This window comes from Phocoena sinus, chromosome 3 (genome assembly GCF_008692025.1).
Source record: "Phocoena sinus isolate mPhoSin1 chromosome 3, mPhoSin1.pri, whole genome shotgun sequence".
Classification (NCBI taxonomy): domain Eukaryota; kingdom Metazoa; phylum Chordata; class Mammalia; order Artiodactyla; family Phocoenidae; genus Phocoena; species Phocoena sinus.
The window spans coordinates 37,110,087-37,131,280 of record NC_045765.1 but is presented as its reverse complement, the minus strand read 5'-3'; the positions used below and the strand labels follow the sequence as shown (position 1 = coordinate 37,131,280).

The following is a 21,194-nucleotide window of genomic DNA, read 5'->3' as shown; positions in this document are numbered from 1 at the left end:
GGAGGAAAAATATGATAAAGGGAAAAATTCTATTTTCCCAATCTGTCATTTGAGTATTTTAATAACTTTTTTCTCTCATAGTATAGAAGTTTGTATTATAAAGAGTCAAACCTATCAATCTTTTCCTTAATTGTTTCTACTTCTGGTGCCATGGTTAATTATATGGCTCCCCCTACTCAAGATTATACATGTAATCACCTATATTTTCTTTAATTTAAATATTTATATGGAAATTATTTTAGAACAAGGTAAAAAGTAAAAACCTATGTTTGTTTTTCCAGATGTGTAGTCAGTTGTCTCAAAACTAGCTATTGGAATCATCCAATTCTTTTCTCATTAATTTGAAATGCCACTTTGGTATACTTCAGAATCTTCTGTATATTTTGTGTCTGTGTCAGAACTTGCTAACTTTTTTCAGTGCTCTACTCTGATAACAGTGCCCACTATTCCTTTTCACTGACTGGACAAGTCTCCTCTTATTGCTCCTCTCAGAATTTCTTAGAAATTCTTGAACATGTCGTCTTCCAAATTAATTTAAGAATCAGTCAAATTCTCTTCCTTCTTGCCAATGAAAAGCAAAACAATATTTTTAGATTTTAATTTGTGTTCTATCCATATTATTGTTAGAAGAATTCAAAAACTGCAACTATTTTTATACAAAGCTGAAAATTTATTAACAATCTACTACACTGTATGTAACATATGTGGTATTTTTTCCCACAAAGTACTAATTTTAGCCTTTAAAGAACTGATATATTCAAATCACATGAATAACATTCACAAAGGCATTAAGAAAGAGAAAAATACCTAATAATAAAGAAAACTGAGGCAGATCCCCCCCACCCCCCCAGCTTGCTCTCACCCTCTGCTCCCTTGCAGTGTACTCAATAGATCTCGCTTATCTACCCTCACTTCTGGCTCAGTAAATTCTTTTACCACCCACATTGCCAGCCCCATCACCACACTCCACAGCATTTTGGTGGCCCATACAGGGAATGCCTCTCTCTGCCTTTTCTAATCAGTCTTCCAATAGTAGTGATCGGCCTAATGACTTGGGGCAATCGAAGGTCCCTGGCCAGGGTTATTGCTCAGCGGGACCCAAGGTCTCCAGACGGGCTCCGACTCACTGTCACCCCAAGGGCTACATTCTGGAAAGTCTTTTCTCCTCTTCAACACTGCCGATGGTCTAAGGTCCCTGGAGACCAGGGACTGCACATCCTGACTCTCTGGCGGACCTAAAGCCCAGTCCCACATCGACTGACTGTCCCTGCCCGATGGGGTGGTAGTGTCCTTTGGGCCTAGCTTTGGGACTCCTCACTTCTAACACCTGGTGCGTTCGGCAGCGGCAGCTCGTCTGGGGCAAATCCAGGCACACTGTGAGATCCTCTTTTCTCTTTCCATCCTGATCCACCAACGTCACCAAGTACTTCAAACAAGTTGCTACAAAACCAACTTCATTCCATCAAGCTACAAATGGTGACAAGACAAGGATTCCAACCTCTAGAATCAATACAGTTGACTACTCTCAAACAGGCCTCCCAAAATTTCTATTCACACAGAATCCCACAGCCCCACAGCCAACCAGCAAAGCCAACTGGGACCCAATGTCGCCCTTTCTCAGCAGGAAGTAGCCCAAGATGATGTCATTGCCCAGATGTCAATGATTTGACTCTGCTGATCTGACAGGGGGGAAATGTAGAGCTTAACAAAAGAACAGCCATCTTAGGCTGGGGCGGTCCTTTTAAGATGAGACAAATGCACTCTCCCCACAACGGGAAATTATCATTAGTCACAAGCAGTTGGCATTCCAGGCAGATAGAGCTATGACACAGCCAGCCCTAACCACCAAACGGGTGGAACGTTAATCCAAGGGTGACCAGAGGGGACCATAAAAGAAGCCCAGTTTCTCTCCCCCAGTGCAGACCCCCTCTTGGTCTCCCCTGCAGTGTACTCAATAAATCTCACTTTCTACCCTCAGAAAAAAAAAAAAAAAAGAAAGAAAGAAATAGAAAAAGAAAACTGAGAAGAGGCCACCTAGTAAGATAAGTCAACAAAATCTTAGGGGCTAGAAAACAACTATCAGGCCACTACTCTTTCCCCACCCTGAGAAGACGACTGAATTTTGCTCTCCGGAAAGGCTGAAATAGGCTCCTGGGCACCGTGCACAGCTCAGGGCAGAGGTGAGGTGCAGTGCCCAAATGAAAAACGGAGATTAAAATAAAAGTCTGCACCCAGCAAGATGAGATCACTCTAGATCTCCAAACACTGCTGCCATGTTTATTGCCACCCAGCTCTTGTCACTGACACTAGCCTCCCCTACAGGAGACAGAAAGATTCTTCTTTGGGGAAACTGACCCAAGTCCAAGTGAAAAGACCTACAAATACACACACTTAGGGGTCCCCCCAAAAACAGCCAGTCGCACTTGACACCAAATGTGAAACATACCTGTTGGTAAGCCTTAAAGAGATTCCAATCGACAACTTAATAACTCACTTTAATACAAATGATCACACAAGGATATTTAAGTAAAACTTACAGTTTATCAGCCTCATATGGGGTCTAGGCATCAGTATTTATAATTTTTTATGTAATATAACCAGGTGATTCTAATCCAGGCTTAAGAAATACTGCTGTCCCAGGTAAGGCAAAGACTAAAACAAATGGAGAAAACGCAAGGAACAAAAGAAAGCTTCAGGGGCTTCCCTGGTGGCGCAGTGGCTGAGAGTCCGCCTGCCGATGCAGGGGACGTGGGTTCGTGCCCCAGTCCGGGAGGATCCCATATGCTGCGGAGCGGCTGGGCCCGTGAGCCACGGCCACTGAGCCTGCGCATCTGGAACCTGTGCTCCGCAACGGGAGAGGCCACAGCAGTGAGAGGCCCGCGTACCACGAAAAAAAAAAAAAAAGAAAGCTTCAAAGTAAATAATATATCTAAGAAATTTAAAAGACTGTCACAATAAAAAAGAAAACAAACTCCAGGATATTAAAATATATAACAACAAAAGGGTTTTAAGATAAAGTTGGGAAATCTCAGAAAGTAAGACAAAGAGAGAGACAGAGAGAGAGAAAAAGGAAAATGGAACAGTAAGAAAATTAGGGGCTCAGTGTGGGAGGAACCTTACCAATTAAGAGAATTTCCAGAAAGGGACAAAAGAGAAAACAGCAGGGAAAAGTTAGGTGAGTTGAAAGGAGAAAGGCCTCTGCGGAATGATACCTGAGAGTAGAGAGGAGTGGTACAGGAGAAAACCGATTTTCATCATAAAACTGTGGTATTTCTTGACTTTTAAAAGTAAGTATATTTCTTTGATTAAAAAATTAGCTAAAACTCTGAAAGAAATAAAATACTCAGAGGAAATGCTTTAATATTAGGAATGATTAGGAATTTTCATTCTGGTATGTCTTACTTTCACTGTACTCATAGCTATGATATTTAAATTTCCTTTTTCAAGTTCTCAGAGCTTTCTGAGAATCTGCTGCCTGTGTTATAATCGTCAGTTTGGCTCAAATAAAATTCTCTTTTTTCTTCTTAAAAAAAAAAAATTTCCTTGTTCAGCATGCTGTAAACTTCCTTTAAGCTCTGAAAATTCCCATAAGTCTAGGACAGCACATTCCGTGTTCAGCTCTGGGGTTACAGGCTTCATTTATCTTCTTTCACAGAAGACTATGACTCATATGCTGTGATTCTCTTTAAGAGAAGACTACTCCTCTTATTTAGGTGAAAGAAGGAAGGAGTCATACTGTTAGTGGAAATCTTTCCTATAGCTCCAGAAGAAAAGGAAGTTGTTTAACTTGACATGCCTATTCCAACTGACAATTCTGAATAAATCAAAATCACAATGTACTCTCTGGATTTCAGAATTCCACTGTAAGAACTATCTCCAAGAAGTCTGTAATCCTAAGAAATGATGGCATATTCAAATTACTTAATTTTTCATTAAAAGTTCATTAGTGAAATGGAAGAAAAGGAGTAGAAAGTTACTTTAAAATCAAAGTCTAAAGAAAATTGCTACTTAATAGTTTACGGATTTTGTTTTATTTCCAATTAATTGAATCTTAGTTGAGTAAACACACTATCATAACCACTGATAGGAAAAATTTAAGGAAATATACAGATTTATACTAAATTGTGTCCATTATAGAATAAAAGAGAACACTTCATGAGTTTTCTAACCTAGCAAATATTTTCATACTTGGATGTCACCACTATTGAATATACCAATTCATGGGATATAGCCATAAAGCAACATTATTTTTGTGTCCTACTGTCTTAAAAGCCACTCTGTGAACTGAGTGTTCTCCTGCCCCTAAGGCAAGTCCCATACCTTTTCTATCTAGCACAGGTTATACAATCTAATCTAATCTAATCTAATCTCAATCTAATAACAAACAAAACTTTGAAACTGATTTAAAGTTGAGGGTTTTCCTTTATTCCAGCTGAGGCCTCCTACGGCATAACAAAACCTGCAATTGTGAGAGCCAGTAGAGAGGTTAAGGCAATCTTCTTCCTCTTTCTCTGCCAGCACAATCTCACTCTTTTCCTGACTTACTCACGACTGAAGCAGGCAGGGAAGGAGAGGGAGGGAAGTAGAAAATTCTTACTGAACTATGTTCTTACAATGGTATGGTATTGGTGCTCCCTGCAGTTGGCGTTATTTAAAATGGATCTCCTTTCTCCTGGGCACTTTTAAGGATTCTTCTGATTGTTCCCATCACTGTGGATCTCTCATCTGCAGTACCCTTGATGCTTGTTATGTACCCTCCCCTCTGGCTGTTTTTGGTTCTTTCCTCAGCTCCTTAAATTCAATCCCTGTTGGAGTCTTCTCATCCTTTATAAGGGCCCTCTTGGGAGGACCTAAGAAAATTCCATTGACTCTTGGGGCCCTCATCTAGTACACAGTAAACTAACATCCTTTGCCTACACAGATTAGATGATACAGGAGAACCTCTCAAGACATTTTCACTCCACAGTCAGAAACTCAACAGCCAGCCAGCCAGCCCAGTGCTGGCCTTTATATCAGACTAGAATTATATAATATTCTGGTAGCATCATTTTATAAAGGTAAAAAAAAAGTAAAATTAATTAATAATATATTTTATTTAACCTAATATTTCCCAAATATTATCACATAGACATTCAATCTGTATTAAAAAATTAACAAGACAGTCTACATCGTTTTTGTACTACATTTGAGAAATTGGATGTGTTTTACACTACAGTATATTTTAATTTGGACTAGTCACATTTCAAGGGCTCACAAGCCACATGTGGCTTGTTTTGGATGGTGTAGCTTTAGATATTGCAGGCCTAGGTTGGACACCAGTCTGTAGTATCCCCCCTAAGCCACAAAAAAATATGTGTCTCCAAATGGTCTACCACTAAATTCTCTAAATGAGAAGGGCCCGGCAGGTATTTTAGAGAAAACAGCTCCCTAAAGAAATCCTCCTTCAAATCCCAACATTCAACCTCTTAACACCCTCTACATGGGTGAATTTAAGAATTACATACTATGGGGCTTCCCTGGTGGCGCAGTGGTTGAGAGTCCGCCTGCCGATGCAGGGGACATGGGTTCGTGCCCCGGTCCGGGAAGATCCCACATGCCATGGTGCAGCTGGGTCCGTGAGCCATGGCCGCTGAGCCTGCGCGTCCGGAGCCTGTGCTCCGCAACGGGAGAGGCCACAACAGTGAGAGGCCCGCGTACCGCCAAAAAAAAAAAAAAAAAAAAAAAAAAAAAAAAAAAAGAATTACATACTATGGGCTTCCCTGGTGGTGCAGTGGTTGAGAGTCCACCTGCCGATGCAGGGGACACGGGTTCGTGCCTCGGTCCGGGAAGATCCCACATGCCGCGGAGCGGCTGGGCCCGTGAGCCATGGCCGCTGAGCCTGCACGTCCGGAGCCTGTGCTCCGCCACGGGAGAGGCCACAACAGTGAGAGGTTTTCTCTCACTTTCTTTTTTGCAACTTCGGCATGGTAGGGTCTAGTATTTCACTTTGGACTGTATCTATATTGTTTTGGGGTCCTAGCCAACACTTCTGTTTTAAGCATTCGAATATTTCAATCATGTCTCAAGTTCTTGATGTTTCTGGCACTTTATTTTTGACTATAGGATAATGGCTTTCAACAACAGTAAACAATATTAAGACATTACATATTTCATTTTAATCTTACAAAGTAATTATTAGCTTTATTTTAAAATTAATCTTCCCAAATACTTACATTACCCTAAAAAAAAACACAAGCAACTATAGGCTATATGTGATCATAAACATGTAAAATAAGAAACACCTATGTATGAAAGAAAAAGACTAACATTTAACAATGGCTATGTTTTGAAAGTCATCAATGAATAACTTTGAGTTTTCCAATTTTTTGTATTAAGTATGAACCAATTTTAGAAAATAGTAATTAAGATTGGTTGGTTCCTATGTACACTTTTAATTCTTTTATAATACTTACCTATTAAGGCTGTGGTAAACCGATTCATGGAGAGAGGTTCTAAATACATTGGTCCTTCATAGGCGGACTCCAGTTCACTCCTAACGTAGTCCCTAAATAAGTAAAATGATAAGAATGTATTAGATACATTCCAAGCACAGATGGGAGATAGAAGCTGCTATAGCACAGCATTCTTATAAAAAGCATATTATGTTAATAACACCTCTATCCACATCTATACTAAGGAAAACTTTAGGTACAAAAAATTATAGAGGGATCGCCTTCATCTCCTTCGTCCATGCACTGGAAACAGAATTTACTGAAACTGAATTTTACTATGCAGAGAAGCAGCCAAAGCTCCACTTTGTGGGATTTTCTTTCTTCCCACGACCTTATTAAATAATTTATGCCCAGGAAAAAGCCAGTTGAGATGCCATCTCTCAACCCTACTACTTAACTGATAACACCTAATACTATTACATTGAATTTCCCCTCTTTTGACTAGCTTCCATCATCCCTCTCATCTTCTTTTCCCCAAAGTTTTGTCCCAAGTTATACTTAATTAGTTACCGGTAAAATCACAAACTAGCTAGCAAACTAGCTTGTAGCAGGACAATCCTTAAAAACTGTCACTTTCAAGTCTACAGGGAATCTATAATTAGAAGTATAATATTTTGTAGGCTACAAACTTATTTTGAGATAAATCAAATCAAATATTCCTTTTAAAACTTAATTCATTTAACATTGATCACTGAGAAATAACAAGATTTAAGTATTGGCCAAAGAGCCTTTACACTCTGAGAAAACAGAACTTTTAGGGCAGAGGCAGGAAGCACAAAAAGGGAGAATTTACTTTATTATCAATAAGTTCAGTGGAAATAGTAGAACATGATTGTCTTAAGTTCTTCTGACATCAAAGTAGGAAAGTTTGTGTTAAAAAAATTCTCCCTTTCTTCAATTGCTGAATGCTTTATTCATTGTACTTTAACAGTTTTAATGTTTCAAGTATTTCTGAAAAACTCAGATGGCTGTATTTACTTTTTCCATGAAATTACTTCCTATTAGGCAATCAAGTTGAATTCCTTTAGCATAACATAGCCGAACAAGAAATGACCTTTACAAAATCAGCAAGGAGAGTATTGCCAAAAATCAACATTAAAAACTAAAATAAAAATTTAAAGCCGTTTTGGGAACAATTATAAAAACCAATGAATGACTAAGCTTCTTGGGTGATTTTGCAATTCTCCTCTATAACTCTAGGAGGATTATTTGTAACAAATAAAGTCTCCTTCTAGTAAAGAGAAAGCCAAATTCTCAAGGGGAATGATTCTAATACAGTGGCTGTCAACCAGGGGTGATTTTGCCCCTGAAGGGATAGTCTGCAATGTCTGGAGACATTTTTAGTTGTCACAGCTTGGAAGGGTGGAGGGGTGCTACTGGCACCTAAGCCAAGATGTTGCTAAAACATTCTACAGTGCACAGAACAGCCCCCACAGCAAAAAATTACCCACTCCAGAAGGTCAGTGGTTGAAATCCTGTTTTAATGTAGAGAGACACAAACGCTACACGTGCAAATTATATATAAATATCTGGTTACTAGAGTAGTATAGGTAACCGTCAATGTTAATTATTATATTTTATATAGCTTTAAGACAGAAAGCTAAAGAATTAAGAGAATTATAAAGTTTAAAATAGACACATAACTACCATGTACGTTTACGAAGTCTTTGAAAATGCTATTAAAGAAATAAATTTATATTTAAAAGAGATGTAGCTCTGAGTCCCAGTACTACCTAGGCCTTTAAAGCCAAATAATTTCTTTTTGGCCATAGCACATCCCTCTCAAATAGATCCAGTTTAAAGAGAGGCCACGTGGGACTTCCCTGGCGTTCCAGTGGTTAAGACTTCGCCTTCCAATGCAGGGGATGCAGGTCTGATCCTGGGTCAGAGAGCTAAGATCCCACCTTCCTAGCGGCTGAAGGACCAAAACATAAAACAGAAGCAATATTGTAACAAATCCAATAAAGACTTAAAAAATTTTAAATTAAAAAATAAAAAGAGGCCAGGGACAGCCCATAAAGACAAATGGCAGGTTGGTGTTTGCCAGGGGATGGGGGGAGGGGGAATGGAAACAACTATTTAAGGGTAGCAGGTTTCATTCTGGGGTGATGAAAATGGAATTAGATAATGGTGACGGTTATACAACATTATGAACGTACTATATGAACTGTTCGCTTTAAAAGGTTAATTTTGTTATGTGAATTTCACCTCAGTAAAAAAGGGGGGCCTACAAGAGCACTACCTCCAAGGGGAAAAGCCAAAAGATGGACCAAAAGGACCTCAGTCCCAGGAGTTCTCTCACACAGAGGGGCAAGGGGAGGAGATGACAGAGTTGAGTTCCCTGTCTTATTTTCTCTCACATGTTTGCTTTTGTCATCATATTACTGATGTTTCATAAGAAACTCAGGAAACTCAACATTATCAAGAATTTCTTATTGCTGAGACATTTGCTAACTGTTTTGTATTATTTCCTAGCCTACTTTAGTTTACCCTCTTTTTAAAAGCCTCTTTGTTTTTCTTTAGCCCCTTACCTTAAATTCTAATTTCACATAACAAAACTTCTAAGGAAAATTAATATTTTCTATACTTTTTTATTCTAATTCAAAAAGAATCTGCTGTATACCTATGTTGCTAGCACACTGCTAGGCCCTGAAAGTACTGCGGTAGACAAGAAAGACACAGTTTCTGTTAGGATGAAGCTTACAAACCAGGAGAGGAGACATACATTAAACAAATACTCATGCTAACCATTATTAAATTACAATTGTGACAAATGCTGTAAGAAAAAAATATAGAATGCTGTAATGGTCTTTTAAATTTTTATTTTTATATTCACAACTCTATTTAAAAATTATCTTCTATTATCTTCACTTCTAGATTCATATTTTTCCATTTAGCTAGTTTTTTCTGCCTTTTTATTTTACCTCTCATTCTATTTCATAGGGTTATTTTAAAGGGTTTAATGCAACTATTTCCTTTTCTTTTATCCAACCCTATGTTTCTTTGGTGGTTTTCTTGTTGTTGTTTTTAAAGTTTCCTCTTAACTTTCTAATTCTTTTTATGATTTTCTTTTTAGTTCTTTTTCTCTTTCGTGTTTCATTGCTCTGTGATTTGTTGAGATTATAGAACACTAAGGGACGACTACATTCCAGAATAATCACCAACCTTTAGGCCACAATGACAACACCCTGAGTTTAAGCAGTTTCCGCCCGCTAGCTCTCCCACTTTGCCCTCTTCTAAGACCCTATGAACAACTCTCTCTCAATGCTGCAGCCTCTCCCAGGACTGCCCGACCTGTCATTGCATCAATCACCCTACCAAAGAAATTAACATCTTTCCTAGGCACCTCAGACCCTCTCCCCTTTGCTCAACTCCTATCTCTCAAGACAGTCTTCAGAATTTCTCTGTTTGGCTGACTCACCAATAGGCCCCACCTCAGTAAAGACAGCCAGACCCAGAAGGCCTGCAGCCCCTTTGGGTTGGCCGAGCTTGGCTTGCCAGAGCCAGGGCAGTGGCTTTGGTGGAGGCTAAACTACTAGTCTTGCCAAGCAGCCACTACTTACCTATCTCTTCTGAGAGAAGAATCTGAGCACTGCCTCCCAAACTATACAGAAAAACTGGTGAAAAAAAAAAAAAAAAACTGGCAACATTAACAAAGATCTCTATATCTAAGTGATGTACAACTTCAGGGAATCTCATGCTGGCAATGAAAACTCTTGGTTACTCAGTTTCAACGGAGTGGGTCACTTACAACAGTAAAAAACAAGACAGTAAGCCTAAATAAGAAGGATCCAGAGAAAGAATTATCCAAAATTCCATGAGTCATTTTAGGCCAAAATTTACTCTGAGGCAAGAGCCATGAAATTCTATTTTTAACAGAATTTTATACCTATTTTAAGACTGAATCAGATGAGATGTTCAAAAGCAGTATCAGAATTTTTAAATTTAGATTTAAAGAGTAGAATGCATTAAGTTAGTCAGAAACAAGAATTCCTGCATTCTGCTTGTAACTGAATAAAACCTTCCCCTTCTTAAACCTCTTTTTTCACTTGTGCAATCTGTGCAATGCTAACAATTAACGCTGAGCACCAGTAAACTGAACACTTTGAAAATCCACTTCTCTACACCCCTTGTGGTAGACTACTTTCCTGGTTGCAACTATTTGGGGGCATAAGGAATGTGTAAGATGTATAAAAAGAGCCCCAAGGATAGCTTACAATAGGAAAAACTCTTGCTATAAAGAGAAGTATACAAGTTATAAAAAGATAAATAACAACAAAACCTAGGAGTTTATCAATTCATCAGCTGATTAAAGACCTTTATTTCTAAGTCTCTCAAGCAACCTGGCTGCATCACTGAACAACCTAGGAACAATCTGTACATTCTGGCCACTTAAAGCTTTCAAACAATATTAATTCCAAAGAAACCTAATCTATTTGTACACAGAACAAAGTGGTGAGCCCTCCAAGTTATCTTTCGCAATATGTGCGAAAAAAAGGCACTGCTCAATTTAAGAGATCCCAGATAATGAGATTTTTTTTTTTTTTTGGCCGCACAGTGCAGCATGCAGGATCTTAGTTCCCCAACCAGAAAGTGCAGAGTCCTAACCACTGGGCCACTAGGGAATTCCGAGATGTTCAAACACCGGGATTTGAGTACCTACCACACCCTAAGCATTGTACTAGCAATTGAACAGTTCATCTACCCAGTTTCATCATTTAAATCTTCTCTGCCACACGGCCACCCTATTTTCTCTCTTCAGCTTCTTTCTGACCACCTACTAAATATTTAGTGCCTTGATCTGATAATGTTCAAAAGAAGAGAACATATCTGACACTGAAATGGACCAATTTTATTCCTGTCAAAATTAGGAGTTGAGTATATAATGATAAAATTCATTTTACAATTCCTTTATCTAACAACAGTTCTCAAATGAAAAAATCTTGTTCCCCGGGTGACAACGTTTGGCAATTAGTGGTACTTTCTGGTTTCACAATTGTGGGGAAGGGGTATTCTGCAATCTGTTAGCAGAGACAGGGTGTTGTTAACATCCTGTAATGCACACAACTGCTCCATAGCAAAGAATGACACAGCCCAAAATGCTAACAGTTCCAAAAGAGACAACCCCTCATCTATAGCTTTGAATTACACAAGCTTTCATAAAATGCAGACCTAGTTATCTGTATTGACACATAAGTAACTCTTGGGAAAGTTTTACATTTGAAATCATAGTTACACACCCAAGACAAGGATGAAAAAGAGTACACTTTTATCATTTGAGACCCATGGGCTCTTAAGTCATACATGTACAAAATTGATACATTGGTTCATAAACCTAACAATAACACAAGGCATTTAAGAATAATGAAGTTTAAAATTTTAGAGAAAAACACTTAACTGTGGATGTAAACCATGAAAACACTCTCACAGTAATGGTCATGTCACTTTGTACAATTTCTCTTTTTTTCCCTGTAGTTCTGGATAGTCTCAATTTTAAAGTAGGGTTGATGCTGTAAAATACATTCCTTAGATCACTCAAAATGAAAAGCATAGTTTAGAATTTTAAGTATTAAAGAACCTGACATTTATCAAATTCTAATGAGTTCAATTAGAATATTAATATTAAATGTTCATACTAACTGAGCTGTGCCCATGGATTTTCTAAAGTTTAATTCTTGTGAAATGCAAGTTATACCCATTTTATAAACATATTCTAAACTAGTTTTTATTCACTTAAGGAGAATCAGCTTCATTATATGAGTAAAGGCATACCTTGGAGGTACTGGGGGTTCAGTTCCAGACCACCACAATAAAGTGAATACCACAACAGAGCAAATCACATGAATTTTTTGGTTTCCCAGTGCATATAAGAGTACGTTTACACTATACTGTAATCTACTAAGTGTCCAATAGCATGATGTCTAAAAAAAAATGTATGTACCTTAATTTAAAAATACTTTGTTGCTAAATAAAAGCTAACCATCAGCTAAGCCTTCAGCGAGTCATAATCTTTTTGCTGGTGGAGGGTCTTGCCTCAAGGTTGATGGCTGCTGACTGATCAGGGTGGTGGTTGCTGAAGGTTGGGGTGGCTGTGGCGATTTCTTAAAATAAGACAACAATGGATGGAGGACCTTCAAGATGGCGGAGGAGTAAGACGTGGAGATCACCTTCCGCCCCACAAATACATCAAACTACATCTACATGTGGAACAGCTCCTACAGAACACCTACTGAACGCTGGCAGAAGACCTCTGACTTCCCAAAAGGCAAGAAACTCCCCAAGTACCTGGGTAGGGCAAAAGAAAAAAAAAAAACAGAGACAGAAGAATAGGGACGGGACCTGCACCAGTGGGAGGGAGTCGTGAAGGAGAAAAGGGTTCCACACACTACAAAGCCCCTTCGCGAGCAGACTGGGGTAAGGGTGGTGGGGAAGCTTTGGAGCCACGGAGGAGGACACAGCAAGAGGGGTGCAGATGGCAAAGCAGAGAGATTCCCGCACAGAGGATCGGTGCCGACCAGGCTGGGAGCTGAGGCTCGGGCTTTGGAGGTCGGATCCCAGGGAGAGGACTAGGGTTGGCTGCCTGAACACACCCTGAAGGGGGCTAGTGCACCAAAGTTAGCTGGGAGGATGTCTGGGAAAAAGTCTGGAACTGCCTAAGAGGCAAGAGACCATTGTTTCGGGGTGCGCGAGGAGAGGGGATTCACAGCACCGCCTAAATGAGCTCCAGAGAACAGCATGAGCCACGACTATCAGCGCGGACACCAGAGACAGGCATGAAACGCTAAGGCTGCTGCTGCAGCCACCAAAAGCCTGTGTGCAAGCACAGGTCACTATCCACACCTCCCCCCCTGGGAGCCTGTGCAGCCCACAACTGCCAGGGTCCCGTAACCAGGGACAACTTCCCCGGGAGAATGCATGGCGCGCCTCAGGCTGGTGCAACGTCACGCTGGCTTGCCCCACATTCCAATTATAACTACCGTAGCCCTCCCTCCTCCTGACCTGAGTGAGCCAGAGCCCCCTAATCAGCCGCTCCTTTAACCTCCTCCTGTCTGAGCAAAGAACAGACACAAGAGGGCAACCTACACACAGAATAGGGCCAAATTCAAAGCTGAACCCCAGGAGCTGTGCAAACAAAGAAGAGAAAGGGAAATCTCTCCCAGCAGCCCCAGGATCAGCGGATTAAATCTCCACAATCAACCTGAGATACTCTGCATCTGCGGAATATCTGAATAGACAAGGAATCTTCCCAAAATTGAGGCCGTGGACTTTAGGAGCAACTGCAGACTTGGGGTTTGCTGTATGTGACAGACTAGTTTCTGACTTTTTATGCTTATCTTAGTATAGTTTTTAGTGCTTGTTATCACTGGTGGATTTGTTTATTCGTTTGGCAGCTCTCTTATTTTAAAATTACTTTTTAAATTTTAATAATATTTACTTATTTTTTATTTCAGTAACTTTATTTTATTTTTTTCTCCCATTTCTTCTGAGCCGTGTGGCTGACAGGATCTTGGTGCTCCAGCCATGACTCAGGCCTGAGCCTCTGAGGTGGGAGAGCCGAGTTCAGGACATTGGTCCACCAGGGACCTCCTGACCCCATGTAATATCAATCGGCGAGAGCTCTCCCAGAGATCTCCGTCTCAATGCCAAGACCCAGCTCCACTCAAAGACCAGAGAAGTCCAGTGCTGGACACCCCAAGCCAAACAACTAGCAAGACAGGAACACAACCCAAACCATTAGCAAAGAGGCTGCCTAAAATCATAATAAGTTCAGACACCCCAAAACACACCAGTGGACGTGGTCCTGCCCACCAGACAGACAGCATCCAGCCTCATCCACCAGAACACAGGCACTAATTCCATCCACCAGGAAGCCTACACAACCCACTGAACCAACCTTAGCCACTGGGGGCAGACACCAAAAACAACGGGAACTACGAACCTGCAGCCTGTGAAAAGGAGACCCCAAACACAATAAGATAAGCAAAATGAGAAAACAGAGAAATATGCACCAGATGAAGGAGCAGGGTAAAAACCCACCAGACCAAACAAATGAACAGGAAATAGGCAGTCGACCTGAAAAATAATTCAGGTAATGATAGTGAAGATGATCCAAAATCTTGGAAATAGAATAGAGAAAATACAAGAAACGTTTAACAGGGACCTAGAAGAACAAAAGAGCAAACAAACAATGATGAACCACACAATAAATGAAATTAAAAATCCTCTAGAAGGAATCAACAGGAGAATAACTGAGGCAGAAGAATGGATAAGTGACCAGGAAGATAAAATAGTGGAAATACCTACTGCAGAGCAGAGTTAAAAAAAAGAATGAAAAGAATTGAGGACAGTCTCAGAGACCTCTAGGACAACAATAAACGCATCAACATTCAAATTATAGGGGTCCCAGAAGAGGAAGAGAAAAAGAAAGGGACTGAGAAAATATTTGAAGAGATGTCAGTTGAAAACTTGCTTAATACAGGAAAGAAAACAGTCAAAATTAAGTCCAGGAAGCACAGAGAGTCCCATACAGGACAAATCCAAGGAGAAACATGCAAAGACACATATTACTCAAACTATCAAAAATTAAATACAAAGAAAAAATATTAAAAGCAGCAACAGAAAAGCAACAAATACCATACAAGGGAATCCCCGTAAGGTTAAGAGCTGATCTTTCAGCACAAACTCTGCAAGCCAGAAAGGAGTGGCAGGACATATTTCAAGTGATGAAAGGGAAAAACCTACAACCAAGATTGCTCTACCCAGCAAGGATCTCATTCAGATTCAACAGAGAAATTAAACCTTTACAGACAAGCAAAGGGTAAGAGCCTTTAGCACCACCAAACCAGTTTTATAATAAATGCTAATGAAACTTCTCTAGGCAGGAAACACAAGAGAAGAAAAAGACCTACAATAACAAACCCCAAACAATTAAGTAATAGGAACATACATATTGATTATTACCTTAAATGTAAAGGGATTAAATTCTCCAACTAAAAGACACAGACTGGCTGAATGGAAACAAAAACAAGATCCATACATATGCTGTCTACAAGAGACCCACTTCAGACGTAAGGACACATATAGACTGAAAAAATGGAAATCAAAAGAAAGCTTGAGTAGTAATTCTCATATCAGACAAAATAGACTTTAAAATAAAGATGATTACAAGAGGAAAAGGACACTACATAATGATCAAGAGATCGATCTAAGAAGAAGATATAACAATTGTAAATATTTATGCACTCAAGATAGGAGCACCTCAATACATATGGCAAATGCTAACAGCCACAAAAGGGGAAATTGACACTAACACAATAATAGTAGAGGACTTTAACACCTCACTTTCACCAAAGGACAGATCATCCAAAATCAAAATAAATAAGGAAACACAAGCATTAAATGACACATTAAACAAGATGGACTTAATTGATATTTATAGGACATTCCATCCAAAAACAACAGAATACACTTCTCAAGTGGTCATGGAACATTCTCCAGGACAGATCACATCTTGGGTCACAAATCACGTCTTGGTACATGTAAGAAAACTGAAATCATGTCAGGTATCTTTTCTGACCACAGAGCTGTGAGACTAGATATCAATTTCAGGAAAAAATCTGTAAAAAATACAAACACATGGAGGCTAAGCAATACACTACTAAATAACCAAGAGATCACTGAGGAAATCAAAAAATACCTAGAAACAAATGAAACTGAAAACACGATGACCCAACACCTATGGGATGCAGCAAAAGCAGTTCTAAGAGGGAAGTTTATAGCAATACAATCTTACCTCAAGAAACAAGAAAAATCTCAAATAAACAACCTAACATTACAGCTAAAGCAATTAGAGAAAGAAGAACAAAAAAACCCAAAGTTAGCAGAAGGAAAGAAACCATAAAAACCAGATCAGAAATAAATGAAAAAGAGATGAAGGAAACAAGAGCAAAGATCAATAAAACTAAAAGCTGGTTCTTTGAGAAGATAAACAAAATTGAGAAACCAGACTCATCAAGAAAAAAAGGGAAAGACTCAAATCAACAGAATTATAAATGAAAAAGAAGTAACAACTGACACTGCAGAAATACAAAGGATCATGAGAGATTACTACAAGCAACTCTATGCCAATAAAATGGACAACCTGGAAGAAATGGACAAATTCTTAGAAAAGCACAACCTTCCGAGACTCAACCAGGAAGAAATAGGAAATATAAACAGAACAATCACAAGCACTGAAACCGAGACTGTGATTAAAAATCTTCCAACAAACAAAAGCCCAGGACCAGATGGCTTCACAGTCAGATTCTATCAAACATTTAGAGAAGAGCTAACACCTATCTTTCTCAAACTCTTCCAAATGTAGCAGAGGGAGGAACACTCCCAAACTCATTCTACAAGGCCACCATCACCCTAATACCAAAACCAGACAAACATGTCACAAAAAAAGAAAACTACAGGCCAATATCACTGATGAACATCGATGCCAAAATCCTCAACAAAATACTAGCAAACAGAACCCAACAGCACATTAAAAGGATCATACACCATGATCAAGTGGGGTTTACCCCAGGAAGGCAAGGATTCTTCAATATACGCAAATCAATCAATGTGATACACCATATTAACAAATTGAAGGAGAAAAACTATATGGTCATCTCAATAGATGCAGAAAAAGCTTTCAAAAAAATTCAACACCAATTTACAAGAAAAACTCTCCAGAAAGTAGGCATAGAGGGAACTTACCTCAACATAATAAAGGCCATATATGACAAGCCCACAGCCAACATCTTTCTCAAGGGTGAAAAACTGAAACCGTTTCTACTAAGATCAGGAACAAGACAAGGTTGCCCACTCTCACCACTATTATTCAACATAATTTTCGAAGTTTTAGCCATAACAATCAGGGAAGAAAAAAAAATAAAAGGAATCCAAATCAGAAAAGAAGAAGTAGAACTGTCACTGTTTGCAGATGACATGATACTATGCATAAAGAATCCTAAAGATGCAACCAGAAAACTACTAGAGCTAATCAATAAATGTGGTCAAGTAGCAGGATACAAAATTAATGCACAGAAATCTCTTTTATTCCTATATACTAATGATGGAAAATCTGAAAGAGAAATTAAGGAAACACTCCCATTTACCACTGCAACAAAAAGAATAAAATACCTACGAATAAACCTACCTAAGGAGACAAAAGACCTGTATGCAGAAAACTATAAGACACTGATGAAGGAAATTAAAGATGATACAAACAGATGGAGAGATATACCATGTTCTTGGATTGGAAGAATCTACATTGTGAAAATGACTATACCACCCAAAGCAATCTACAGATTCAATGCAATCCCTATCAAACTACCAACGGCATTTTTCACAGAACTAGAACAAAAAATTTCAAAATTTGTATGGAAACACAAAAGACCCCGAACAGCCAAAGCAATCTTGAGAAAGAAAAACAGAGCTGGAGGAATCAGGCTCCCTGACTTCAGACTATACTACAAAGCTACAGCAATCAAGACAGTACAGTACTGGCACAAAAACAGAAATATAGATCAACAGGATAGAAAGCCCAGAAATAAACCCACACACATATGGTCACCTTATCTTTGATAAAGAAGGCAAGAATATACAATGGAGAAAAGACAGTCTCTTCAATAAGTGGTACTGGGAAAACTGGACACCTATATGTAAAAGAATGAAATTAGAAGACTCCCTAACACCATACACGGAAATAAATTCAAAATGGATGAAAGACCTAAATGTAAGGCCAGACACTATAAAACTCTTAGAGGAAAACATAGGCAGAACATTCTATGACATAAATCACAGCAAGATCCTTTTGACCCATCTCCTAGAGAAATGGAAATAAAAACAAAAATAAATAAATGGGACCTAATGAAACTTTAAAGCTTTTGCACAGCAAAGGAAACCATAAACAAGATGAAAAGACAACCCTCAGAATCAGAGAAAATATTTACAAACAAAGCAACTGACAAAGGGTTAAACTCCAAAATATACAAGCCGCTCATGCAGCTCAATATCGACAAAACAAACAACCCCATCCAAAAATGGGCAGAAGACCTAAACAGACATTTCTCCAAAGATATACAGATTGCCATCAAACATGAAAGGATGCTCAACATCACTAATCATTAGAGAAATGCAAATCAAAACTACAATGAGGTATCACCTCATACCGGTAAGAATGGGCATCATTAAAAAATCTACAAACAATAAATGCTGGAGAGGGTGTGGAGAAAAGGGAACCCTCTTGCACTGTTGGTGGGAATGTAAATTGATACAGCCACTATGGAGAACAGTATGGAGGTTCCCGAAGAATCTGAAAATAGAAATACCATATGACCCAGCAATCCCACTACTGGGCATATACCCTGAGAAACCATAATTCAAAAAGAGTCATGTACCACAATGTTCATTGCAGCTCTATTTACAATAGCCAGGACATGGAAGTAACGTAAGTGTCCATCAATAGATGACTGGATAAAGAAGACGTGGCACATATATACAATGGAATATTCCTTAGCCATAAAATGAAATGAAATTGAGTTATTTGTAGTGAGGTGGAGGGACCTAGAATCTATCACACAGAATGAAGTCAGAAAGAGAAAAACAAATACTGCATGCTAACGCATATGTATGGAATTTCAGAAAGTGCTACTGATCGATCTAATGGCAGGGCAGGAATAAAGACGCAGACGTAGAAAACAGCCTTGAGGACACTGGCTGGGGGAAGGGGAAGCTGGGATGAAGTGAGAGAGTAGCACCGACATACATACACTACCAAATGTAAAATAGATAGCTAGTGGGAAGCAGACGCATAGCACAGGGAGACCAGCTCCGTGTTTTGTGACCACCTAGAGGGGTGGGATTGGGAGGGTGGGAGGGAGAGCAAGAGGGAGGGGCTATGGGGACACACGTATATGTACAGCTGATTCACTTTGTTATACAGCAGAAACTAACCCAACATTGTAAAGCAATTATACTCCAATAAAGATGTTAAAAAAAAAAAAAGACAAGAATGAAGTGTTCCACACTGAGTCTTCCTTTCATGAAGGATTTCTCTGTAGCACGCAATGCTGTTTGATAGCATTTTACCGGCAGAATTTTTTTTTTTTTTTCCTTCGGTAGCGGACCTCTCACTGCCGCGGCCTCCCCTGTTGCGGAGCATAGGCTCCGGACGCGCAGGCCCAGAGGCCATGGCTCACGGGCCCAGCCGCTCCGCAGCATGCGGGATCCTCCCGGACCGGGGCACGAACCCGCGTCCCCTGCATCGGCAGGCGGACTCCCAACCACTGTGCCACCAGGGAAGCCCGTAGAACTTCTTTCAAAATTAAAATCAATTCTCTCAAACCCTGTTGCTGCTTTATAAATTCAGTTTATGTAATATATAATATTCTAAATCCTTTGTTGTCATTTCAATACTCTTCACAGCATCTTCACCAGGAGTAGATTCTGTCTCAAGAAACCACTTTCTTTGCTCATTCATAGGAAGCAACTTCTCACGTGCTACAGTTTTTGTTGTTAGATTCCAGCAATTCAGTCACATCTGTAGGCTCAACTTCTAATTCTAGTTATCTTGCTATTTCTACCACAGCTGTAGTGACTACCTCCACTGACGACTTAAACCCCTCAAAGTCATCCATGAGGCTGGAATCATCCTCCCAACTCTTGTTAATGTTGATATTTTGACTTCTTCCCATGAATCACAAATGTTCTTACTGGCATGTAGAATGGTGAATTCCTTCCAAAAGGTTTTCAATTTCCTTTGCCCAGATCCATCAGAGGAATCACTATCTTCAGCAGCTACAGCCTTATGAAATGTATTTCTTAAATAAGTCTTGAAGATCAAAATCAAAATTACTCCTTGATCCATAGGCTGCAGAAAGGATGTTATACCAGCAAGCATGAAAACATTCAATTTTGTTATATATCTCTGACAGAGCTCTTAGGCAACCAAAGGCATTGCCAATGATCAGTAATATTTTGAAAGGAATATTCTTCTGAGCAGTAGGTCTCAACAGTGGGCTTAAAATATTCAGTAAACCATGCTGTCATCCAGGTTTTGTTATTCCATTTATAGAACACTGGCAGAGTAGATTTTAGCATAATTCTTAAGGGTCCTAGGGTTTTCATAATGGTCAATGAGCATCGGCTTCAACTTAAAGTCACCAGTTGCATTAGCCCCTAATAGAGTCAGCCTGTCCCTTGAAGCTTTGAAGCCACTGACCTCTCTAGGTATAAAAGTTCTAGACTGCATCTTCTTCCTTATAAATATAACACTGCGTTGTCTACACTGAAAATCTGTTCTTAAGTGTAGCCACCTTCATTAATGATCTTAGCTAGATCTTCTGGATAACTTTTTGCAGCTTCTACATCAGTACTTGCTGCTTAACCTTGTACTTTTATGTGATGAAGATGGTTTCTTTCCTTAAACCTCATGAACCAACATCTGCTAGCCTCAAACTTTTCTTGGGCAGCTTCCTCACCTCTCTCAGCCTTCATGGAATTGAAGAGAATTAGGGCCTTGCTCTGGATTAGGCTTTGGTTTAAGGGAATGTTGTGGCTGGTTTGATCTTCTCTCCAGACCACTAAAACTTTCTCCATATCAGCAATAAAGCTGTTTAGCTTTCTTATCATTCATGTGTTCACTGAAGTAGCACTTTAATTTCCCTCAAGAAC

The 21,194-nt window shown here is 39.4% G+C and overlaps 1 protein-coding gene across 4 annotated transcripts in view; it reads right to left on the bottom strand.

Annotated features, from left to right (window-relative positions):
- RNF145 (ring finger protein 145) overlaps positions 1–21,194 on the bottom strand; it is a 70,271-nt gene that overhangs the window by 28,011 nt on the left and 21,066 nt on the right. For all 4 annotated transcript variants that reach the window (XM_032625852.1, XM_032625855.1, XM_032625853.1 and 1 more), the window contains exon 4: positions 6,453–6,544. In XM_032625852.1, the coding sequence (XP_032481743.1) occupies positions 6,453–6,544 (92 nt within the window). The remainder of the gene's footprint in view (positions 1–6,452; positions 6,545–21,194) is intronic.